We start from the raw sequence: 26561 nt of genomic DNA on the forward strand, positions 1-26561 counted from the left end.
AGTACTTCCTCTTCTCTTTTCCCTTCTCTCTTTTCTCTCCTCTTCTTCTTCCCTATTTCTCCTCTTTTTCTCTTCTAATATAGTATCAGAGCGGTTCTACTGGGTCTGAGAGCAGATCGAACAAGTTCCTTCCTCTTTATCTTGCTGTCTGCTCCAGACTGAGATCAGAGAAGTTGACCTACAACTGGTACAAGTTTATTTTATTTTTTCACCTTTCTCTTGGTCATGTACCAAGAAAAACCCTATGAAACAAGTCTGCTGAATGCTGTCAGAGGGATTGAGGTTCAGCCCTCTTTTCTGTGATCGTGTGATCCTGTACCTGAGAATGGGATACTTGTAGGTCACGGATGTCCTGTTTTTACCCTGTTTTGGTGTGACTACACTGTTTCATGATCACTCCTGGTAGTTGGTGTGTTTAGATGATCTGAAAGATTGGTGGACTGTGACTGTTAATCCTGTGCAGCGCTGAAATCAACTTTTTTTTTTGGAGAATTGGAGCTGGTCTATGTTCAGATTGTGTCCAGACCGGAGTGTGTGCATGTGGATTGCATCTCTGGTGTGTTTCTTGGACTTTTTTTTTGTGTCAAGAGGGATCTTAAGGTGTGAGTTGAAACTGAATGGTGATTTGAATCATGTCCTCTGAGAATTCTACAACTTCTAGGGTTTTTGGAGGTCAAAACAGAATGAGTGGGGGGCTGGATATGAGTTTCCCCATGGCTGTAATTCCCTTTGATGGACTAAATTACCTTGAATGGTCTGGGGGAATTAAACTCTACATTACAGCCAGGGGGAAAATATGGTATATTAATGGTAAAGTGAAGGAACCAAAGACTGGAAGTGTAGAACATGACAGGTGGAACCAAGAGAATAGTTTGGTGATGTCGTGGCTCTTGGTTCCCATGTTGCCACAAGTATGCAAGACATTTATGTGGGCTGAAACAGCTTGTGAAATATGGGAATAAGAGAAATCTACCTATTTGGAGCAGAGGCACTATGCAAACATATACCAATTATAAGCTGAATCCTCCACTTGCAAGTAGGGGGAGAGAAGTCTCTCAGTGTATTACTTAGATTTGACATCAATCTGGAAGGAGTTGGATCATTATCAAAATGTGAATTGGAAATGTGATGAAGATGCAAAGGCCTACAAGTCACTTGTTTCCTAGCAACAAGTATTTGCTTTCCTTTTGGGGTTGAACCCTACATATAAGCCTATCAAGGTACAAATCTAGGGAAGCAAGGACTTGCCTTCAGTTCAAGAAGTTTATGCCTTAGTTCAGTTTGAAGAGAGTAGGAGTGTGATGAATTGTGCAAAGTGAGAGCCGGTTGCATTGGCAGTCTGAGGAGGTAGAAGTGAAAATGGCGGAGGCTTTTTTAAGAAGGGTGCTTTGCGGAAGAGGGTGGACGACAAAGACAAACTTTGGTGCACTCACTGTCAGAAGTCTAAGCACACTAGAGACACATTTTGGAACCTCCATGGGAAGCCTAAGTGGGCTTAGGCATTAAGTAGGAAATCAGCATCTGATCAAAGTAAGAAGCCAGCCCAGCAGAATCAAAAGAAATATAACTCAGCAACTGTGGCATTTCAAGAGACTAGTCCCATGGTACCTTAGAGTTATATGGTAGGACACTTCGCCAAGTGGATTTTGGCCCTACTCCTACCTTCTTTGCGTCTACATCAGGTAACTCTGCCACTGCTTTCCATGTGTCATCCCATACATTCGATTCCCCCTGGATAATTGACTCTAGAGACTGAAGTCACATGACTAGTAAGTCAACTTTATTTCAGGCATATAATAAATTATATATTTTAATACATAATATAATACAATATAATATATTTTATACATATCATATATTATATGTTAATATATATTATAGATAATAAAGTTCGGTTAATTCGGTTTTTTTGGTTAACCAAATTTCTAAACCTGAAAACCGAAACCGAAATCGAAATTTTACAAAACCGAAACCAAAATTTTCAGTACGGTTTTTCGATTTTAATCGAATAATGCTCACCCCTAGTCTCTACGTGTTGGAGAATAAGAGAGAGATCCTTGCTTTGCAAGCGGAAGCAGGTCAGAAACCTCGCTCTGATACCATGTTTTGGAGCAGCTACAGTAATCCGAACCAGTGAAGAAGGAAGAAGACAAGAGAAAGAGAGAACAGGAAGGTTTAATCGAAACTGATTAGTCTCCCATTCAGTCGACCCCCTTATGTTTATTAGGTTCTAATTACACTTACAAAGACTAAACTGCCCTCACTTAAGTGTGGGGCAGAGTACTCTAATAAAACAGCCACATAAGCAAAGTACTTAACTGACATGAGATTACTAAACTAACCCTATTCGGCTCACTCTAACATCTTCCATGACTCCAAATATTGCTAGGACAATTCAGCACTATCCTACAACTCATAAAATTTGGGAGAAGCTATCTAGTACTTATTGACAACGAAAGAATAATGCAAGAGTCTTTAGGCTCACACAAGATATTGCAGTTTTGAATCAAGGAAACTTGTCAGTTGCTACTTATTTTGCTATCCTTGAAGGACTTTGGGAAGAAATTGATCACCATCTTAGACTCTTCATTTGATGGCATTCGATCTCAGATTTTGGGGAGAGATGAACTCCCTAGCTTACATGTTCTATACCTAATAAAAAATGAGGAAATTAGGAGGAAAGAGATGAATGCTGAGGCTTCCACACAACAAATGGAGCCCTCAGCTCTGGCTTCAGCTACTCAAAGGAGCAGAAAAGGGGGAGACAAGTAAAATTTAAGTGTTCTCACTATGGTGGAGAGAAACACACCAAAGATACATGCTGGATTCTGCACCCCCATCTAAAACTGACAGCTATAAGGAAGGAGAAGAAACCAAGTAAAGGTCTAGGAACCCACGGACATGTAGCAAGCTCAAATATGGTGGATGGAATGCATAAATTTGGAACTACTAGTGTTTCTTCTAGTACGGGACAGATCACTACTCCTTCAAATAGCTTTCCTGAGTTTACAACTGAAGAGGTAGATATCCTCAATTGGACTATGGCTCGATTGAAACAGTCTTCTATTGCTTCCTCCTCTTTTGCTAAGATAGGTATTACTTCTGCACTTAGTGCTATACAGTCTTGTTCCCCAAACTCTTGGGTTATTGACTTAGGTGCTTTTGAACACATGACCAACAACTCTTCTTTATTTTCATCTTATCATCTGGTTTCTAGACAAGATAAAGTAAAGGTGATTGATGGTTCTCTATCTCTTATTCATGGGAAAGGGAATATTCAACTTGGAAACACTCTTTCTCTTAAGTCTACCTTGTATGTTTCTCATTTTACTGCCAACTTACTTTCAATTTCTAGAATAACAAAAACTTTGGATTGTGTTGTGACCTTTCCCACTCACTGTGTTTTCTAGGACCGATTGACAAAGAAAATGATTGAGAGTGGTCGTGAGTCTAGAGGTCTTTGTTATCTCAATGAAGACATCGGTTCAGCTCTTAAGGCAATGTCTACTAATATCAGTGAATGCAAGGAGTCTAGTACTTTGGTTTATCTCTAGCATGCCAAATTAGGCCATTTGTCTTTTTCATTGTTGAGAGTCTTGTTACCAAAGTTGTTTGGGAAGGTGCCCTTTGAAAGTCTTTTTTGTGATGTGTGTCAAATGTCTAAACATTGTAGAACAAATTATCCAAGCTCCAATAATGAAGTCAATGCACCTTTGGATATTATTCATTCTGATGTTTGGGGTCCTTCGCCCATTATTTCCATGGATGGTTATCAGTAGTTCATTAGCTTAATTGATCACTTAACAAGATGCACTTGGATTTATTAGATGAAAGAAAGTGAAGAAGTACCTAGAATCATTATGGTGTTCTATAAGATGATTGAGACATAGTTTGGAAAGAAGGTTAAATAGTTCCGTTCAGATAATGCAGCTGAATATTTCAAAAGTTCTCTAAATGTGTTCTTTGAAGATGAAGGGACCTTATATCAGTCATCATGTACTTACACACCACAATAGAATGGAGTTGCGGAAAGGAAGAATAGACATTTATTTGAGAAACACTCATGCTCTAATGATTCAAAGCAAGGTCCCAAAGAAGTTTTGGTCCCATGCTGTTCTGATAGCTTCTTATCTCATAAACTGAATGCCATCCAAGGTTTTGGAGATGAGAACCCCTTTTTTGTCTTGTGTCCAGAGCAAGTTGTGTTCTCTTTGCCTCTTAAGGTTTTTGTTTGTGTATGTTCTATTCATGTTAATGATCCTAAATGAACAAAGTTGGATCCAAAGGCAATCCATGGGGTGTTCTTGGGTTATTCTCCTACATAGAAAAAGGATATAAATGTCTTGATCCAGCTACCGGAAGGAAGTTCATCACTAAGGATGTCATCTTTTTTGAGTCACAATCCTTCTTTGAGCCTCCCCGGAATCCTCTTCAATGGGAGACTAGTGGAGTGGAAGAGATTTCCTCAGAGGCTAACCCTTTTGTCTCAGCTCCTACTCCTACTTCTTCCCTAGACCCTCCTCATATTGAACCCTCTTCCTCTTCTCCAGTGGAGACTACAAGTGATGCAAACCCTCTTCGTGGTACTCCTTGCCCTGAGGCAACTGGTCCTAACCTTGATGATGACCATGATGATGAAAGGCAACTAAGTGTTTATTGAAGGAAGAGAAAGAGAAACCTACCAGTGAATGATTATGACCAATCGGGTGTTAGACAGTGTATGCCCTTAGCTCCAATCAGATTGATGTACAGATACATTTATTGTAAATGAATAAAAGTACATAATTGTTTCATCTTATCATGGTGTGTAGTTGTGTAATTCCCCCTTAAACTGGACACATATGAGACTCGTGTTAGTTTAGAATGTTCTCAGCCGTTGGAAAGACTTGGGGAGTATATCAGAAGAAAAACAGGCTTTTGAGAAGAAATGACTGTTTAGAAAGTTGCAAAAATTCAAAAGAAAGTAGCAAAAATCAGAGTTCAAGAGGAGAGAAGAAGAAGAAGAAGGTGGCAGCAACTTGGGTTCAAAGAGAGAGATTTTCGAACATAATCTCTTCTCTTACTCCCTTAATTCTATTTCATTAAGTTAAACTTTAGTAATTTATAGAGAAGTCCCTAGTTGGGCAAAAAATTAAAAAAAAAAAACATAACATAAGAAAGAATAAAGCCCAGATTAAGGCCCATTACAACAAAGAACATAAAAGATAAAAAAGGATAAATAGCCTATGAGCCATTCGGCCCATCTTCTCTACACTCCCTCGCAAGCTGAGCATAAATGTCAATCATGCCAAGCTTGCCAGTATCATGTTGAAGTTTAGCCTTGGGAATGCCCTTGGTGAGGAAATCAGCTAACTGTCCTTCAGAGGTGATGAAAGCTAGACACACTTCTCTAGAAGCCACTCTTTCTCAAATGAAGTGTCTGTCAACTTCAATGTGCTTAGTTCTGTCATGTTGCACTGGGTTGTGAGCAATGTTGATGACGGCCTGATTATCATAGTATAACATCATTGGCTTATCATGCTCAATACCCAGTTCCTCCATCAAGGATCTAAGCCACAATAGTTCAAAAACTCCATGAGCAATGGCTCTGTATTTTGCTTCGGCTGAAGATTGAGCAACAACTGATTGTTTCTTGCTTCTCCAAGAGACAATATTACATGCCACCAAGCTACAATACCCAGAGGTAGATCTTCTGTCATCAATGTTTCTAGCCCAGTCAGCATCTGTGTAGGCTTCAAGTTTCATATGGTCATGCTTAGCAAATAGAATTCCCTTCCCAGGGGAGCCCTTCAAATAACACAGAACCCGCTCTGCTGTTGCCATGTGAGTATCCCTAGGAGCATGCATGAACTGACTGATGCAACTGACAGCATATGCAATGTCTGGCCGAGTCATGCATAGATAAAGAAGTTTTCCAAGTAGTCTCTGGAAGACTCCCTTATCTTCTAACAATATTCCATCTTAAGCAGAGAGTTTATGGCTCAAATCGATAGGAGTAGCAACTGGTCTAGCACCCATCTTCCCTGTTTCAAAGAGCAAATCAAGAACATACTTTCTTTGAGAGATAAGGATCTCATCCTTGGATCTAGCAACTTCGACGCCAAGAAAGTATCTCAATTCCCCTAGATCTTTGATCTCAAACTCTGTATGAAGGAAAGATTTGAGATCATTAATCCCTAAGGCATCCTTACCAGTCACAACAATATCATCTGTTATAATTCAGGTCTGCCTTAGAGTTCGGCCTGACTGAGTTCAGTTATGTAGAAGAAGAAAAAGTGATAAAGAAAGAGAGAAAGGGAGAAAGAGAGAAGAGAGAATTCTGGTTCGAACTGAAAGAGTCAACTTGTCTTCTCCCAGTCGGCCAGTAAGTATTTATATTATTATTAAAACATAACTGAAAAGACCTATGTGCCCTTACTTAAGTTAAGAGCACATGTTTCAACACAACATTACAGATTAGCAACATCAATCAAGGTATAAAGACAGAAATACCCCTATGCTAACATCATCAACATACACAATCAAGTAAACAGCCAAGGATCCTCTCCTCTTCACAAAGAGGGTATGATCAGATTGTGTTTGTACATAGCGAAAGCTAACAAGGGCAGCCCTAAACCTTTCAAACCATGCTCTAGGGAACTATTTGAGTCCATAAAGAGATTTTTTCAGCCTGTAGACCTTTCCTTTCATATTTGTTTCATACATCCCTAGAGGAAGAGACATATAGACCTCTTCATGTAACTCTCCATTCAGAAATGCATTCTTTACATCTAGTTGATAAAGTGGCCAGTCTGAGTGTGCAGCCAAAGATAGCAGAACTCTCACAGAAATCATCTTGGCAACAGGGGCAAAGGTCTCCAAATAATCAATCCCATATGTCTGTGTATAGCCTTTTGCAACCAGTCTAGCCTTGTACCTTTCAATGGTGCCATCAGCATGATATTTGATAGTAAAAACCCACTTGCAACCTACTGGATCCGTCCCTTCAGGCAAATCAACCACTTCCCAAGTGTCATTCTTGTGTAGGGCATCAATTTCTGTTCTCATAGCATCCCTCCATTCTGGAATAGTAAGAGCTTCTGACACAGACCTGGGAATTGGGTTAGAAGCAACAGAAGAAAGGTAGGCAAAATATGAAGGAGAGAGCAAACAATAATGTAAGTTTTCAAGACTGCTATTCAGTCTTGATCACTAAGAGATTTTAGGTTCGATGAGAAGAGAAAGTGAAGAAGATGTAGAAGAAAGAGAGATGGAAGAGCAATAGAACACAGATTTTGAGGAGAAGAACAGAATGTCAATATTCTGCCGCCGCCACTTTAAGTTAATATATATAGGTTATGCTAGTTACATGAAAGGACATATCTGCCCTTGGTGTTTACATCATAACTACTAACAAATAACAACCAATATAAAACTGAAACTAGAAATAACAGAACAACAAAATAACCACAGCTGTGACTAGATACATTCTACCCTACGGACAGAGTGGTACCACAGTTGTGGGGCCCACATCAATGTTCTCTACACTCCCCCTCAAGTTGGGAGTATATGTTCATCATTCCCAACTTGGATAGGTCCGCCTCTAGCTTCTTTCTTGATACGGCTTTAGTAAGAATGTCGGCTAGTTGCATACTGGATGTGATGTAAGGGAGGCATACTTCTTGAGATGAGACCCTCTCTCGCACAAAATGACGGTCAACTTCAATGTGTTTGGTTCTGTCATGCTGTACCGGATTATGTGCTATATTAATGGCGGCTTGATTATCACAGTTCAACATCAGGGGCTTCTCATACTCAATACCCAACTCCTCAAGTAGAGATCTTAGCCATAGGATTTCAGCCACTCCATTGGCCATGGACCTGTATTCTGCTTCAGCACTTGACCGGGAGACCACACTTTGTTTCTTACTTCTCCAGGAGACAAGGTTTCCTCCCACAAGGGCACAATATCCCGAGGTAGACCTTCTGTCATCAAAACTCCCAGCCCAATCTGCATCAGTATAAACCTCCACCTTCATGTGATTATTGTTCTTGAAAAGTATACCCCTACCTGGGCATCTCTTCAAGTAGGCTAAGATTCTTTCTGCCGCAAGAAGATGCGTGGTTCTAGGAGAATGCATGTACTGGCTGACAACACTAACAACATAAGTAATATCTGGCCAAGTGAGGCAGAGATATAGGAGTTTTCCTACGAGTTGCTGGAACATAACTTTGTCTTCAAGAAGCTCCCCACTCTCGGCACTAATCCTGTGATTCTGTTCAATTGGTGTATCTGCAGGCTTGACACCTAACTTTCCAGTTTCTGCCAACAGGTCTAGGACATATTTCCTCTGAGATATAAAGATCTCCTGTTTGGATCTAGCAACCTCAATACCCAAGAAATACCGGAGTACACCAAGGTCCACCTCAAATTCTTGGTGAAGAAGTTGTTTAAGAGACTCAATCTCATGGCTATCATTCCCTGTGACCACAATATCATCAACATATACTGCCAACAGTGTCAAAGAGGACTCCACCCTCTTGATGAATGGGGTGTGATCTGACTAGGCCTGTACATATCCAAACTTCACAAGTGCTAGTCTGAATCTATCGAACCAAGCCCTAGGTGACTGTTTCAAACCATACAAAGCCTTGTTGAGCCGGCAGACCTTCTTACCTACTTCTGCATCATAGAAGCCAGGTGGCAAACACATGTAAACTTCTTCCTGCAGATCTCCATTCAGAAAGGCATTTTTCACGTCCATTTGGTATAAAGGCCAAGTGTGACTTGCTGCAAGGGACAAGAGAACTCGAATAGTAGTCATCTTGGCTACCAGTGCAAATGTCTCCAAGTAATCTATGCCATAAGTCTGTGTAAACCCTCTTGCAACTAACCGAGCTTTATACCTCTCAATAGATCCATCTGCATTATGCTTCACCGTAAATACCCATTTGCATCCAACTGGTTTCTTTCCTTTTGGCAAATCAACTACCTCCCAGGTGTTGTTCTTCAACAGAGCATCCATCTCAACTTGCATTGCATCTTTCCATTCAGGGACGGATAGGGCTTCTTGCACTGTTCTTGGAATAGGAACATTGGAAATGGAGCTAAGGTAGGACTTGTAGGTAGGAGATAGGCGATCATAGGATAAAAAATGGGAAATACAGTGGGCTGTGGATGTGGTACAATGTCGTTTCCCTTTACGGACTGCAATTGGAAGGTCAAGATCATCTGTAGGGGAAGTCTCTGTGGGCTCTGGGACTGAAGTATCTGAACCTGGAGCTGCAGATGAGATTGGAGCTGGTCTGGACTGCTGATGATCAGGATCAACCTGCCTGCACCGCCTGTGATAAACCCTCAACTCCTGATCCCTCTGACCACCCTCACCATTGCAGCTTTCCCTCAACTCCTGATCCCTCTGACCACTCTCACCATTGTAGGGGAAGTCTCTGTGGGCTCTGGGACTGAAGTATCTGAACCTGGAGCTGCAGATGAGATTGGAGCTGGTCTGGACTGCTAATGATCAGGATCAACCTGCCTACACCGCTTGTGATAAACCCTCAACTCCTAATCCCTCTGACCACCCTCACCATTGCAGTTCTCATCACCCAATGGAATAGGTAAAGGAACTGCCCCACTCTCACTGCTCTCCCCCTGAAGACAAGAACTCAAACCTCCACTCTCAATACTCTCCCCTTGAGGGGCAACCCGAGGATAATAGGGCGTCCCCTCAAAGAAAGTGACATCCATGGAGACAAACTTCCTCCCGGAGACAGGATCATAACAGCAATAACCCTTTTGAGTTTGTGCATAACCAAGGAAGATGCATTTGGAGGCTTTGGGTTCGAACTTGGAGGGATGGGGTCCGAGAAGCTGAACAAAGCAAGTGCAACCGAATGTCTTAAGGGGAATAGAAAACAAGTCCTCACGTGGGTGTAGAAGCGAAAAAGGAGATCGCATATCAAGGACCCTGGAAGGGACCCGATTAATAAGGTATACCGCCGTGAGGATAGCGTCCCCCCAAAAGCGAATAGGGACATTGGAAGTAAACATGAGGCTTCTAGCCACTTCCAAAATGTGCCTATTCTTCCTCTCGGCAACTCCATTCTGCTAAGGTGTATGAGGGCAAGAGCTCTGGTGGATAACCCCATGATGAAGAAAATAAGATGTCAATGATTTAGCAAAGTATTCCTTTGTGTTATCAGATCGGAGAACTTTGATCTTGGCATCAAACTGGGTTAGGATCATTTGGTGAAAATTTTGGGTCAGGGAAGGTACCTCATCTCGTGAACGCATGAGATAAACCCAAGAAAAGCGAGTATGGTCATCAACAAATAACAAAAAATATCTGTACCCACCCATGGAAGGGATATGATAAGGCCCCCAAACGTCAGTATGCACAATATCAAAAGAATTATCACTCCTTTTATTACTCAATAAATAAGGCTTTCTACAATGCTTAGCAAACTCACAACTTTCACACTGTAGCTGAGACAACTCAATAGACTCAAATAAACTAGGAAACAGACTCTGTAAAGATCGAAAAGACAAATGACCTAATCGGTTATGCTTTGGCATAACCGGACTCACACTCTTAGAAACAAAAGACAACTTCTCTACTGACTCTCCCTGACGAAACCGCTCCCCGAGCAAATATATCCCATTCGTCTCACGGCCAGTCCCAATCACCTTCTGCGTCTCCAAGTCCTAAAAAACACATCGGTCAGGGAAGAAGGTTACTGAGCAGTTCATATGCTTGGTAATACTACTGACTGAAAGAAGGTTAGTATCAAGCTTAGGCACATGCAAAACAGATGATAGGGAGATAGTATTTGAAAGAGTCTCTAAGTGCTTTCTATGGGTCTGAGCATCTTTGGGACTCTCCCACTCAAGAGTCTCTAAGTGATCAATCTCATGCCACAGGGACTTCAAGGTAGAGAAGTAGACCGATACCGGTTTCTCTCCTTGTTTAAGGGTGTTCACTTCACATTTCAATTCATATGCTCTGGCAACATTAAGGGGTTGGGAGTAAGTTTCTTTCATAACATCCCATATCTCCTTAGTTGTCTTTGCCCACAAATAATTCTGGCTAATATGAGGCTGCATAGAATTACACAGCCATGTCATAACCAAGTAGTTTTCTTGCATCCACTTGGTATATGTCGGGTCTCCCTTGGAAGGTTCTTTCATATCTCCAAGGAGGTACCCTAATTTACCTCTTCCACCAATAGCCATCATGGCTGATTGGGCCCATTCCAAATAGTTTGATCCATCAAACTTTACGGTCGTAATCTGACACCCATCTCAGAAATACCACCATAACTGATGTTCCCAAGACTGCCTTCTGCCTGAATTTTAGACTCCATTTCTGTCAAGTCTCAAAACAGTATTTGAATCACCAATCACAATCAAAACAGTATAGGCCTGATCTGTATTCTCAGTGTATGTGCACAAAACCGAAGTAATTCTGATCTGAAACCAACTAGCCAACACAGCTGTAGCTGTCCGTAGATCTCTAACCCCCTTAGAACTCTGAGAACAGCTTTAAAACAAAACTGATATGCTAGGGAAAGTTAGGGTTTTAATCAGTCCTGAAAGGAAGCAATTCAGTCGCACAGTCCAAACTATATAGATGAGCTTTCAGTAGGGTTTTAATCAGTCCTGAAAGAAAGCAATTCAGTCGCACAATCCAAACTGTATAGATGAGCTTGCAGTAGGGCTAATAAGAAACCCTAGAATCTGATCGGACCTACCAATCAACTTAAGAGTAGCTCTAGATAGAATGGTTCAGCCTTCCCCTCCAGATAGGTCCAACCTATCTTCTCTAAAAGAACTTCTATTAAAAAGTAACAACTTACAAGGAAAAAATAGTTCGCTACCTTCTAGGGTTACCTGAACCCTAGTCTTCTCTAATCCTTCCTAACCACCAACACTCTGCAACCCTAGCAAGTTTCCAACAGCTGCTAGTACCTCTGGCGATCTCCAAGAATCAGTCTGCGAACTCCTCCTTTTCAGCTTTCAGTCCTAGGAGATTCTCATGTGGTCGGCTGGTATTAGACTCACATGAAAAACCCTAACTTGGCTCTGATACCATGTAAGTTTTCAAGACTGCTATTCAGTCTTGGTCACTAAGAGATTTTAGGTTCGATGAGAAGAGAAAGTGAAGAAGATGAAGAAAGAGAGATGGAAGAGCAATAGAACACAGATTTTGAGGAGAACAGAATGTCAATATTCTGCCGCCGCCACTTTAAGTTAATATATATAGGTTATGCTAGTTACATGAAAGGACATATCTGCCCTTGGTGTTTACATCATAACTACTAACAAATAACAACCAATATAAAACTGAAACTAGAAATAATAGAACAACAAAATAACCACAGCTGTAACTAGATACATTCTACCCTATGGACAGAGTGGTACCACAGCCGTGGGGCCCACATCAATGTTCTCTACAAATAAGAAAGGTGTTTGGAAATGCAATGTGCAGTACACTTCCTTTTTCCTTTCCTAATAGCAATGGGAATATCAAGGTCTGGGAAGGATGGCTCCAAAGGGGCTGTAACAGTACCTGTTGTCTCATCTGTAACTGGAAGTGCGTGAGGCTCATGTGTTGGAGGGGAAACAATCTGCTCATTTCTGGTTCTCTGCCGTTGGTACAACCTAGGATTAAAAAGAGGGCGAGGAGGTAAAGGAGGAGGAATAGGAACACTGGAATGAGAGTGAAGTGATTGATCCTCCCTTGACTCATTTGAAGGAGGAAGAAACTCAGCAAAAGACTCAAGTGGGACAGGAAGAGGAAGAGCAAACACCTGTGACAAATCCTCCCCCTTTGGACAATGTCTCTCCAGAGAAGAACCATAAAAGGAAGAAAGCTCATCAAAGGTGACATCCATTGAGACATACGGAGTGCCAGTCTTCAAATCAAAACAATAGTAACCCTTCTGTGTGGGGGAATAACCAAGGAAGATACACTTATGGGCTTTAGGCTCAAATTTATGTCTCTAGACACTTGGGATATGTACATAACAAGTGCAGCCAAAGACACAAAGAGGAATAGAAAAAAGATCCTTGTCCGGATGAAGAAGAGTAAAGGGAGACTTAAACCCTAAAACCCTGGATGGCATACGGTTTATAAGGTAGGTAGCAATGAGAACAGCATCACCCCAAAATGTTGTAGGGACATGTGAGGCAAATAGAATACTTCTTGCAACTTCAACAATATGTCTATTTTTTCTTTCAACAACTTAATTCTGTTCTGGGGTCCTAACATAGGAGCTTTGATGAATAACCCCTAAATCAGTGAGATAGCAGGTCAAGTTTTTCTCAAAATATTCTTTTGAATTGTCAGGTCTGAAAATTCTAATTCTGATATCAAACTGGGTTAGAACAAATTCATGGAATTGCCTCACAAGTCTAGGAACTTCATCATCGGACTTCATCAAAAATATCCAAGTGAATCGAGAAAAGTCATCAATGAACAAGATAAAATATTTGTAGCCACCCATAGAAGGTAAGTGGTAAGGCCCCCACACATTAGAGTGCACAATATTAAAAGGAGAATAAGATCTTTTATTACTCAGAGGATAACTGTTTCTACAATTTTTTGATAGTTCACAAGACTCACAATGAAGACTAGACAAACTAATTCCCTTAAACAGTTCTGGGAATAAATGGCTTAATGCAGAAAAAGAAAGATGACCCAAACGAAAATGGCATAACATGACTCAACTGATGAACTCTGTAGATGTAGACCCAAAAGCAGCTTTTTCAGGTTGTTCATGGCACTGTCCAAAAGTATCCAGCAGATATATTCCATTCGCCTCACGGCCACTCCCAATCACCTTCTGAGACTCCAGATCCTGAAAAACACAGTAGGAAGGAAAGAAGGTTACACAACAGTTTAATGACTTAGTTAGGCTACTTACAGATAACAAGTTTGTATTTAGTCTGGGTACATGAAGAGCAGAAGGAAGAACCAAGGAGTCTGTAGCCTTAATGGTTCCCTTGCCGGAGATAGGGGCAAGAGAGCCACCGGCTAGGGTGATTTTGTCACGTCCAAGAAGTAAATCATATGAAACAAACAAAGTAGAAAGGTTGGTCATATGATTAGAAGCACCATAATCAATAATCTAAGGGATCCTACAACTACCTGAAATGGTTGTATAATTTGCGGAAGCCCGTATACCTAAATGAGCAAATTCAGAAGATGTTGAATTTCCTGGAGGGTTGGAAGAAGAGGTCACACCCTCTAGGTGACTGATCATCCTCCCAAACTTCTCATATTCTGCCTTCATAACTATTAACTGCTCACTAGCCGTCATCTCTTCAGTTTGGTATCTGTCACTATCTAGACCAACAACAACATTGGCACTCCCTGCCTTTATATTATCAGACTTCTTCTGAAACCGAAGTGGTAGGAGCTCAGGATGCAATTTCCAACACTTTTCTTTGGTGTGTTTTGGCTTTTTACAGTACTCACAGATAATTTCTTTCTTCCCTGAGCTACTTGGAGTCCCTGCAACCCCCTTGGGTTTCACTCCCATATTAGCAAAGTGATCATTTAGACCAGCCCCTTGGACCTATACAAGTCTTCTGCTTTCTTCACTATTTACCAAGGCATGTGCTTGAAACAATGAGACACTATCCTTGGATAAAATATTTTGCTTTGTAATGTCATACTCTGGATTTAGCCCTATCAAGAACTCAAACACCCTATTTCTCTCAACCAGTTTTCTGTAGGTCTCAGCATCCTTAGTGGTGTCCCAAGCTACAGCTTCTATCAAATCTATTTCTTGCCATAAAGACTTCAGTGTTGAGAAGTATATAGCTAATGGTTTCTCCCCCTGTCTCAAATTTTTCAAATCACTTCTCAACTTGTAAACCCTGGCCACATTTAATTTTTGGGAATATGTTTCAGCAACACTATCCCAAATTTCCTTGCTGAATTCATCCACAAATAGTGCTGACTAATCTATGGTTGCATTGAGTTTACAAGCCATCCAATAATAGTACAACTTTCTTGCATCCACTTTTCATATGATGGATCATCTTCCGGAGGAGCCTTTTTGCTCCCAGAGATAAAACCCCATTTTCCTCTGCTACAAATATGAATTTTTACTGATTGTGACCAAGCCAGATAATTAGTTCCATCCAGCTTGACTGTGGTCACAGCCAGTAGAGAGTCTACAGAGGCTTCCGGAACTTGTTCGGATTCAGCAACATGCTTGTTTTCAAAGTCTGAGGAGTTCATCTTCTTAAATACTCCAAAAACGACTTCAAACAACTTTGAATAAGAACAAATGAAGACAGAACAAAAACTGTGTTGTGAGCCAACCTCTATGCAGCCATACCATTAACCTGCGTCACACCTAGAAGCTGGGAGAAACAGAGAAAACTCAGCCGCTCCTTGTAGACTTCGTAGAACACCAATCCACTTGATTCGATCTTCAAGAAGAAGAATGAGAAGGCCTTCAATCACTGAGCGCCCAGGTCAAACTCCCTGTGGGGCCCGCAATCAGATTTCTCCAAAAAATTAGGGTTTTGGGCAACACACTTGAATCTGTCAAGAGGATGACAAAACCAGTCCCCTTCTCACCAGAAACCACTAACAACTGGGCTGAAATAGGTTTCTTTAACTATTCATACGATTCAGTTCTCCATACACACTGTGTATGGGTAAAAAAAGGTGAAAAAAGGGAAAAAAATGAGCCTACTCTGATACTAAGAAGAAAAACAGCCTTTTGAGAAGAAAGGACTGTTTAGAAAGTTGCAAAAATTCAAAAGAAAGTAGCATAAATCAGAGTTCAAGAGGAGAGAAGAAGAAGAAGAAGAAGGTGGCGGCAACTTGGGTTCAGAGAGAGAGATTTTCGAACATAATCTCTTCTCTTACTCCCTTAATTCTATTTCATTAAGTTAAACTTTAGTAATTTACAGAGAAGTCCCTAGTTGGGCAGAAAATTAAAAAAAACATAACATAAGAAAGAATAAAGCCCAAATTAAGGCCCATTACAGCAAAGAACATAAAAGATAAAAATGGATAAACAGCCTATGGGCCATTCGGCCCATCTTCTCTACAATATCCTACCAACGCTAACATTAATGTGCTGCCAAAGAGGTTGGGGCAACCTGTCTCGACTGCTAGGGTTAGACCCGAAGCACATGTAGTGTGTGCTTGTTTGAAGCACTGAATCCGGACCAAATTCCAGTTATGCCCTAGACCTTGGAGACTGATGGGCAAAACTGGAAAGTTACACATAACCCTTAGACTTGATTATGGTACTATACTAAGTGTTGGATTGGGCTGTCTTTGATATTCCAATCAATGAGATCCTTTGGGGGTCAAAACCTGGGTATGTCGGGGCAGTCTGAGAATTCACTTTAGTGGGTGATCATAGTGATAGGATCAGCCACTTTGTCGGACAAAGTGAATGATCGGGACTGCACTCTCTCTAATGAAAACCAAAACTGTCGGCAGTCAATTAAAACCATGTTTGAGATTTGTTTTGCAAAATATATTTATATGATATTTATATATTATGTTTTAAGAAAAAGTGTTTGCAAAAAGGTTTTAATTCCCGGGACCCATCCAAGCAAAGAGTGCAACACTGCACCTTGCAATCAGGGGAGAGGTCCTTCCTTGTCGGGCAGTGTTTGATCATTGTGGGCTGAGAGATTAAGTGTCAGAGACCATTAAGGGATGTTTACCTGATGGCTATTTCTTACTTAAGTCCATTATCCTTGGGCCTTCATAGGATGGATGGACTCAAGGATCATTTAACTGTAAATATTGGGCCTATTAAGAGTCCATACTGATGGACTCAGGGGTTCACTGCATTTAGTAGTGAATTCGGCCAGGCCTTTCACAGAGGTTGGGCCAAACCCATGTGGGCTTATGTGAGGTCATTGTTAGGGTCCCACGCCATACAAATTGAACCTAAATGGGCCAGCAACTATCTTGGGACGTGAGCCACTTGCTTAATGGGCCTAAGGCCCATGATTAATAAGATTAATCAAGCTGTCAAGCAGTCATGTGATATGGGCGAATATGGGTATGGATCTGGGTTTGAAGCACCCATTCTCATAAGAGGATAAGACCTATCTTAAGATAGAGTCCAAATCCAAATAAAGATTTGGATTACAAACCTCCTAATTCAATTAGGAGTGGTGCTCTTTTAAGGCTTATTAAAGGGAGGGGTGAACTGCTCCAAAAAACAACTTTTGTTCTCAGTTCTCTCTCTGCTCTTGCTGCCCAGAACTCTAGTTCGATCTCCAGTTTCTTGGACTGATCTTGATCAGTTTCACCTCTAATTTTTGCAAGAAAAATCAAAGAAATTCCGTGCTCACCTCCCTTGCTCGATCCATCCAGTTGGATTGCAGTTTTGCTGAAAATTGCATTGCTAAACCGGCTTCATTCAAAGCTGCACCATCTTCAATGGGAGCTGGTTTTGGGGTTCAGTTTGGGCGTGAACTACCACTTTGGGAGCTACATCTGTCGATTCTGTATCAGGTATACTTCTCCCTTCTTTTTGGTTTCAAATCTGATCCGGTTTCGGTGCAAGAATGATCCTTGAAAAATGCAGTTTTTCTAAAACTAGGAATTCGACTCCTAGAAGGTGAAAGAAATATTTTGAATTTTCGCCCAACCATCCAGTGTGGTTCGGCCATCCATATGCTAGATTACACCTTCCTTCATCGGGAACTTCAGATTCCAGCCAAGATATTGCTCTTCCCATTACTTCCTCTAATCTTGATTCAGATCTTCCTATTGCCTTGTGAAAACCGGTTTGTCCATGCACTCTTCATCCTATAAATAGATTTGTTTCATATTCTCAATTGTCTCCTGCCTATCACTCTTTTATGTTGGCCGTGTCCTCTATTTCTACCCCTTCCAGGTACTTAGAGGCTATTGTTGATCCCAAATGGAGGGAAGCTATGGATGAGGAAATGAAAGCCTTGTTGAAAGCTAACACTTGGGAGCTAGTGAATCTACCAGCCAGGAAAAGCACTGTAGGGTGCAAGTGGGTATGTACAGTCAAACACAAGGCTGATGATTCCATCAAGAGGTATAAAGTTAGATTAGTTGCAAAATGATTCACCTAAAAGGAAGGGATTGATTATAAGGAGACCTTTGCACTAGTTGCCAAATTGAACACTATACAGGTGTTACTCTCTCTTGCAGCAAACTTTTCTTGGGAACTACATCAATTAGATGTCAAGAATGCTTTCCTAAATAGAGATCTACAAGTAGTCCATATGGACCCTCCTCTAGGATATGACATGACAGAAAAGGTATGTAAGCTAAGGAGGACCTTATGTGGCCTCAAACGATCTCCAAGGGCTTGGTTTAAAAGATTATGCAAGGCAATGAAGGTTGTTGGGTATAAACAGAGCAATGCTAATCACAGGTTCTATAAAAGAAATGAAGGAAAACTAACAACATTGATTTTTTATGTTTATGGCATGGTTGTTAAGAGAGATGCTTCGAATGAGATTCGAAAGTTGAAAGACTTCTTAGCCTCGGAGTTTGAAATCAAAGATTTGGGACCTCTGAAATATTTCTTAGGAATATAAGTGGCTAGATCTAGAGAGGGAATATACATTTGCCAAAGGAAGTATGCATTGGACCTTCTAAAGGAGATAGGGAAGCTAGGAGCCAAACCAGAAGGCACTCCTATAGAGCAAAATCATGGGTTATAGGAAGATAATGGAGAACTGTATTTTGACAAAGAGAGATATAAGATATTAGTTGGTAAATTGCTTTACTTATCCCTCACAAGACCTGATATTGCATATGCAGTTCATGTGGTCATCCAGTTTATGCATGCTCCACGAGTTACACATATGAGGGCAATAGAGAGGATCTTGAGATACTTGAAGGCATGTCTTGGGAAGGGATTACTATTTAAGAAATGTGACAGAATAGAGGTGGAAGCCTACATTGATGCCAATTGAGCAAGTTTTCTTGGAGATAGAAGGTCTACATCTGGATATTGTACCTTCATAGGCGGTAATCTAGTCACTTGGAAAAGAAACAAACGGTTATTGCAACAACCCAGTCCAGCATGATAGGACTGGGTTGAACTACTTTGGCTATGGCCCATGGAGTTGTTGAACTACTTTGGCTTCAGATTCTTCTAAAGGAGTTGGGGATAGAAGTAACCAAACCTCTAAAGTTGTATTGTGATAATCAAGTTGCAATCAACATTGCTAACAACCCAGTCCAGCATAATAGGACAAAGCATATTGAGATTGATAGACACTTTGTGCAAGAAAGAATTGTTTTGGGGGACCTATGCATCCCTTGCATGCCATCTACAAGACAACTAGCTGATGTTCTTAACAAGGGGCTCACCAAGGCAAGATTTATTGAACTATTATGCAAGCTATGCATGAAAGATATCTATGCTCAGCTTGAGGGGGAGTGTTGTGAGACCTGATTTGTGGACTTGGGCCTTATTTGTTATGTTATTTTATGTTATGTTTCTCTCTTGGGCTTAATGGGCCTGGGCCCTTTCCGTTCTAATATGTAATTTCTTTCTTTCTTCTTGCCTACTAATCAGGGGCATATTTGTCTTTGTACTCTTTCTTGTAACCCTAATATAAATGATAAGATTAGGGGCTAAGAGAGTTGTTGCCGCCCCATTCCTCTCAATCTTCTTCTTTTCCACTTTTCTTCCTCTCTAATCTGAAAACTAATAAGGTTGGATGAGCTATGGTTTATAGACTAAACTTTAGGTTCAAGAATGAACAACTTGAATCTATGAGATTTGTTCACTCAAAAGGATCAAAAGGACTTTATGTAGAAAGTCAATCTAAGAGGTGGTTGACAAAGAATTGGATTTCTCTTAAGCTTTGCACTCATGGTTTCTTCATTCTCAATGATGAACTTCCTCTAGGAAAAAAAAAAAAAACTAGAAACTGTGAAACCACCCTGAATCATTTTAAGATTGACCATTTTCATGTGTTTTGTTGTACTTGTGTTGGGCCAGTGTAATCAAGGTTCAAAATATTGATACACCCTGATATGCTAGAAGGGGTGTATCAATACATTGAACCTTGTGCTCTTCATTTTTTTAGTTCTTTTTCTCAAAATTTGAGAGGGAGGCCTTTATGTTATTTAATTATTAAAAGAAAGATTTTTTAGTATGGGGCGTATTGTATTGAAATTTTGAACCTTGAGTGTAACAAAATCTATACCTGACAAGACTGTCTACTAGGTTGAACCGGAAAAATCTATGGATAATGACATTAACATAAATGGGAAATGAGGTACAGCCCCTACTGGACATGAATATTGGCATAATTTCCCATTTCATATTCTTATATTATGAGCAAGGATCAAAATTTTGATGTGATACGCCCTGTATTGGGCATACCATTTGGTATTAATAAAATCTTTCTTTTAAGACATTTTAAGAAAATCTTTCTTTTGTTAATTAAACAACACAAAAATGGCCTCCCTCTCAAATTTTGAAAAAAAAAATAAAAAACATGAAAAGCGCAAGATTCAAATTATTGATATACTCCTTTTAGTGTATTAGGGTGTATCGATCTTCTGAACTTTGATTATGAATTTATATGTAATTTTTGAATCTAACTTTGAAATTATAGTAGTGGAGCCTATTATTGAATATTTTGGTTCCCTAAAGTCGCTATAAGATTGACCTGAATTCACCATTTAGGAACTACGGTTAGGAGTTGAAAAAAGGAAGACATCCAAATGTTTATCTACAGTTGAATTTTATTGAGTCAAATATGAAAGATTGCATGAAGGAGCATATAGTATCCAGATTATAATGAACCTTAGGGATAGGCTATAAGAAAAATATCTAATGATTGGTGAGCATTTCAAGGACTAGTCAATTTGTTATAAGGCTTTCTTGAAATCAACCCAATAAAAGATCTAGTACAATAGCTTAATGTAACACTAGCATCTACTGATGAATGGAGCATAGAGCATATTAAGATTGAAGTGAAGGAACTTAAAAAGAATCCATTTCTCAAGTCAGTCATATTGATGGACTACCACAAAGGGATGACAATGGTTTAGACTAATTGAGGACCTGGCATAAACTGCCTTGGCCTTATTAGGGCATGTTTCATAAGACTAAGAGACTTATTAGGGATCAGGTGGGAATCAGTTTAGAGAGAGTTAAGCCCAAGTCAGATAGAAGTAGCAGCTGTTTCTTTCCTTTCCTAACTAAAAAAAAAAACACTAATAGATATACTAGACTCCTTTTAATCTTAACAAGAACCCTATGAGGGGAAAAAAAAACTATACTAATTAAAGATAATAAAGTCCTCTACCCCAACCTGAACTAATTCTGCCTTGACATTGAAGCCTAAGTAGAAGTTCTAAATCAACACACTCTGACTTCAGTAAAATTTTCAAAAATTACACTAGGAAAGAGGCTGACACAGTCTGAGACATTACTTACTAACATGTATGCCACACCTGATCTAGTCAAGTTCTATTAAAAATCCACCTTGTCTCACTGGTTTTGTGGCCCAAAAATCCATTCATGGAGTTACATGTGGCCATGAAAGAAGAAAATTGACTCTGCTCTATTACACTATATGCTTACTTAGAGCAAGGACACTACAAACAAGAACAGAAGCCTAGATGAACAAGAAGGTGGGGATGACACTGGTAGCAGGCACATGGAATTAGAAATTCGTAGTATCAGATGGAGAAACAAAAAAAAAGGATAGTAAAGCAGAAGAGTAATGTAGAACTTAACGAAAAAATGAACAACTTTCCAAGTTTTTCTTATAGACAAATAGGAATAAAATGTGAGAATATTATTTAGGTGACTGAACAAACACAAGTAAAAGATCTGTCAGATGCATCTCCCAATGTACATGATATTCCATTGAATAATTTTCTTGTCTTATGGTTTTATGAATAAAACATATAATATATTCAGGTAAACAAATACAGTCAGGTAGTGCCAGAAAGATTTAGATAGCTTCTCCCATTTCAGAAAGGATTTTTCAGAATGAAATGGCCACAAACAATTCAAAAATGATGACAAAGGGATTTACCTTATGTAAATTAAAAGTACATCCACTCACTTCTATGGTAATATCACTAGGGACATCAGAGAAAATCCTACAACAGAATAATAGTCAATTAGTAATATAAGCATGCTTATAGATATGTTAGAGGTCCAGATAAAGAGGGTCAAATGACTTCTGATATGATGCCACTGGTGTAAAATAAAAGAAACTTCACTCAAAAGATCATAATGGGTGTTGTTTAGGTAATTAAGCTACAACAGATATCTACCAAAAGATAATAATAATAATAATAATAAGCTGCAACAGATGGGAAAATATCATTTGCAGGAAAAGAGCCATTGCTTAAAGAATAGAAACCTAACTGGTATGATGTAAAAAATGGAATGATATAAATAAAACCATAATAGTAAATCTACCCTCCTTGGGGGATTTCCATTTTCTGGCTTCACATGACATTTTAATTTTAGTGTCATCTAACTTACCTTTACTTCTGGTAAGAAATGAACAAATATCAATTGACAATAATTTAAAAGACTACTTCTAGCTTATTCAATGGTTGAGAGAAAAATCTACCCTACTGCTGATTTTGACACCAAAAGATTACACTGTATATGAAAAAACAATCTTTCTGCTCCATGAATGGACAAGGGAAGTTGTTTTTAAATATGCATCTCGAATGACATGATGTTTCTTCCATTCAAAAATGGCAATTTTAAGAGAGGAGATATAAGTGATATAATATAAAAATGTCAGGGGTGATATTTCAGGAGCCCCAGAAAAATCTTTCAAAATGTTCAGAAGCCTCATGGAGGAGAGTAAGAACCAAATTCAAAATCTCCAAAATAAAATTTTCTAAACAGAAACAATTAAGAAATCATGGATGGATTAAAAATAAGTGATAGAATACTATAGATTAATGGATGCATGCTGAAGCTGGAATTCAGTTACTAAACGGAAATAGGTGACAATTGAAAAATAGCAACTTGGTCAGTATCGCTTGGCATTTCCAATTCCAAGCCTGAATGGAGGAGAGTTTTGCCATATTGGGAGCCAGAATAAGATTCTTTCCAACTTATCAAAAAAATAAGATTGTTTCCACATCTCCCCAAAATAGCAACTAAAAATGGAAGACTTTGATATATTATTAGCAGTAAATTGCATCAAAATGCTGAAAAGGCAAACCTTTGTTTTTTATCAACATTCAACACTACATTTCATTCCCCAGCTACCTCTTATCGGAACTAGAAACCATCAGACATTATAGAAGTGGCAAAACTTGTTAGATTTAAATGCTTGTAATGGCAATGCGTTTTGAGTTTTTTTAATAAATTAAAAATGGGGATTTCAAGGATTCTGACATTACATCATTATGCATACAGATGACATCATATCTTGTCTGCTAATTCATGCTGAGAACACTGTTTACTGTCTTGTCCAAGGAATACAGATTAGCAATAAAACAGCTGTAGGCAATAAAGGATATAATTTGGCAAGAAAAAGGCTGTTAGGATCAGAAAGGTTCCTCCTCCAATAGAAAACTATTCAAATAAATACAAAATACAGTTCAACCAAACTGCCATTGATGGGATGTATGTCCATATTGACAATAACATGTAGTTGACACAAAATTAAAATGCTTCATTTCTTTATTCTCCCTCTCTATTTATGACAGAATTCTTTTAAAACTGCCTTGCCAAGAATGTTGTAACGGTATGCTTGACTAGAAATCTCAATAATTATGTCATCAAACAGATTTCTGATCAAACAGACAGTGAACCAATTAGGTAGGACTAAGGGACAGCTTTCTCAAGCACACATCATGTTTGGGTTGTGTGATCCTGGGCTATTTGTTAGCTAATAAAATAAGCTTCCTAAAGGTGGAATAACCAAGGTGTTTTAGGAATTTATTGACATGGAGAAATGCATCCCAAAAAAGAGTGATTCAGAAATGTGATTTCTGTACCATGGGACTTGGTCCGAAGTCTCATAAAGTGATAACAAAATTTCTTGTGCTTTGTTTTGACTTTGATAATTGCTATCCACATCATCATATGGATGCAGAAAGGGAAGAGTTAATAGAGCACTTGTACTTGATAAACAATGCTCATTGGACACAAATATGGGACCTAAAACATCATATGATACATTCAGAGAGTGATTGCTAATTTTTTCTTCACTTTCCACGGATATGTTGACAAGGAGAGCAGCAAAAAGGAGGGAGGGATGAACTGAAGTTCATTTTCAATTTTTATGATACATCACCAATATGAAGAATAGCCCTTTTCAGGTTCCGTCAACCTGTAAATTTATTACTGAAAGGCGCATAGGCCCAAAGTCCACAATTCCTTCAGGAAAGTTTAAAAAAAAAGAAAAGAAAAGATAAATTCAGAGCACTATGACAATAAATATGTCATCTTCAACTAATATCAAATTCAGTTAAGTACAATTAGATGAGTGCTTCTGCTACTCAATGGGCCAAACTAACACCAACCCAAGTCCTAATTCCCACAAGAATTCTTTCACAGATACATTGAGATGCACCCAATAAACTTAAGTATTCTCCTTGTATTTCCCAAACAGAACACAAGTCATGAACGCGCTTCCTTTGTACGTTACATGTAAACTCAACATGGAGAAGGGAAAGAATAGAAAAAAGTTGCATAACCCAAGACAACATTCAAAAAATGCATTACCGCTAAACCCCAAGAAGAAAGGAACAAGAATTTACAAGTGAGGCCAACTACTGAAGCGTAAAAACAAACCAGAATTTAGAGTAAGCTGAATAACAAAGCAGAGAAAGACAGAGAGAACAAACCACTCGTTGTTGCACCGCTGCCTGGCGCTCTTGGACAAGCAGAGCAGCTGCTGTTGATGCTGATGCTTCTCCTTCCGCTCCATCGTACAGAACCCAGAGAGGAAACAGTGCAGTACACAGAGAGAGAAAAGAAGGGAGTGAAACAAAGAAGAGGAGGAAGAAGAAGAGCAAGTCTGAATTGAGAGACAGTTGTCGGTTTCCCTGTTGTTGTTGGGCCATTTTCGTCAAACAGCTGACGTTCAAAGAATAGATTGCAATCGTCCAAAGCCATGGCCCGATGGTGGGTCATCATTTCCAAGCCTTTTAATCCTCTTCCTGGAGTGCTGAAGCCGCTTCTCTACAGCCCCCTCATCTCCTCTCTTCACGCCCAGTAAAGAGGGAACCCAGAACACTCTGCCCCACAAGTCAAAAAGTGTTCAGAAAAGATAAAGGCGGGAAAAAAGGTCGTTATTTTAGTTTTTCCCCACTTGACAAAAAGTAACCAAACGCAAAATTACAAAAGTGAACCCAAAATGAGAAAAGATTAAAGATGAGGGAAAAAAAAAAAAACCAAAAGTAGGTGGTGGCCGGGAAGCAAAGCAGGAGAGATTTCCGGTTTGTGTAAAAGGCAAAAAATGAGACGTTCTATGATTACTCACCCACCACCCCATGTCCACTGGCTACTTAAGCCACTGTTCAGTGGGGTCAGTGGGTCCCATTCCTTTTCCTAAATTAAGGGGGTCCCACTGAATACTAATAATTAATAATTGTGTAAGATGATATGATTTGATATGATATCATTTCGCCCACTACCATAACCAATCCCTTCAATTCTTAGAATGGTATTGTCCTATTGGGACAAAAATGAAATTTAGGTCTATGTCTTGTAGGGTTTGAGCTTTTGTTTGGAGGGATCAGTGTGGTGTGGGTCAGTTGGGCCATGGGCATGCAAGATGGGTCATGATGGGTCAGGGGCTCAGGGCTAAGGACTACTGAGTAGTGAGGAGTAGTAAACTGTAAAGGGTTTGTCTTTGTCATGATCTCATAGTGGGTTCATTAAATGAGATTTGGAATTCAAGCCATTGACTGTGAAGACATTGACTGCATGATATTCTGATCTGATGTACTGAATGAGTTGGTAGGAGGGTACATGAATAATTGTACTGTGGTTATCAACTTGATGTCAAGTGAGGAGGTGTTGAGGTGAGTGGCAGGACCATTGCGTACCAACAATAATTCAGTGATAGGACATAAAGTGCCTTTTACCCTCCATGAGCTCTGCTTTGAAAGGGCATCTGCATTTGCATTTGCATTTGCATCTGACTGTCTAGATTGTACCAGAATAAGGATCAGTTGGGCTTGTGGGTCCTACATAGTTTTGTCGTCAGATTTGGATCACTTGTTCTTCAACTATATCCTATTTGGAGGACCCCACACGAGGGGACAGATTTTAACCATTGAATTGGTGTCAGATTTAACTTGCTATCATAGGATGGGAAATGTCAAATGGGTGTTGGATAGACTTCAATTTTTTATAGGAAATTGGGGTTACTGAAAACTAATGCCTTGGGGTCAAACCCTAGATATAAATTAGACTATTTTGTTATTAGAAAACCCAATCCTTAGGTCAAATTCAGCATCTCTAATGTACCCATAAATGAATGCAAAATCCCTTCCTTCTAGTTATGCATTAATGGGTGAGCTGAGTAGCTGACCTTGGTTGGCCCATCACCCATGGAACTTGGCATAAACTAGGGATGGATT

The 26561-nt window shown here is 39.6% G+C and overlaps 1 protein-coding gene across 4 annotated transcripts in view; it reads right to left on the reverse strand.

Annotated features, from left to right (window-relative positions):
• LOC104589382 (BTB/POZ domain-containing protein At5g48800-like) overlaps nucleotides 1–25199 on the reverse strand; it is a 73261-nt gene extending 48062 nt beyond the window's left edge. The window contains exons 1-3 of one of the 4 annotated variants that reach the window (XM_088896874.1): nucleotides 24819–24891; nucleotides 22028–22094; nucleotides 13713–13842 (exon numbers count right to left, since the gene is read on the reverse strand). In XM_088896874.1, the coding sequence (XP_088753000.1) occupies nucleotides 13713–13799 (87 nt within the window). In that variant the 5' untranslated portion in view covers nucleotides 13800–13842; nucleotides 22028–22094; nucleotides 24819–24891. Of the gene's footprint in view, nucleotides 1–13712; nucleotides 13843–22027; nucleotides 22095–23185; nucleotides 23235–24818 lie in introns of those variants that run through there. The other 3 variants (XM_010247686.3, XM_088896875.1, XM_088896876.1) reach the window with 3 other exon arrangements.
• Between the last annotated feature and the right edge of the window lie 1362 nt (nucleotides 25200–26561).

The sequence above is a fragment of the Nelumbo nucifera genome, chromosome 1 (genome assembly GCF_055504915.1).
Source record: "Nelumbo nucifera cultivar China Antique chromosome 1, China Antique-T2T, whole genome shotgun sequence".
NCBI lineage: Eukaryota > Viridiplantae > Streptophyta > Magnoliopsida > Proteales > Nelumbonaceae > Nelumbo > Nelumbo nucifera.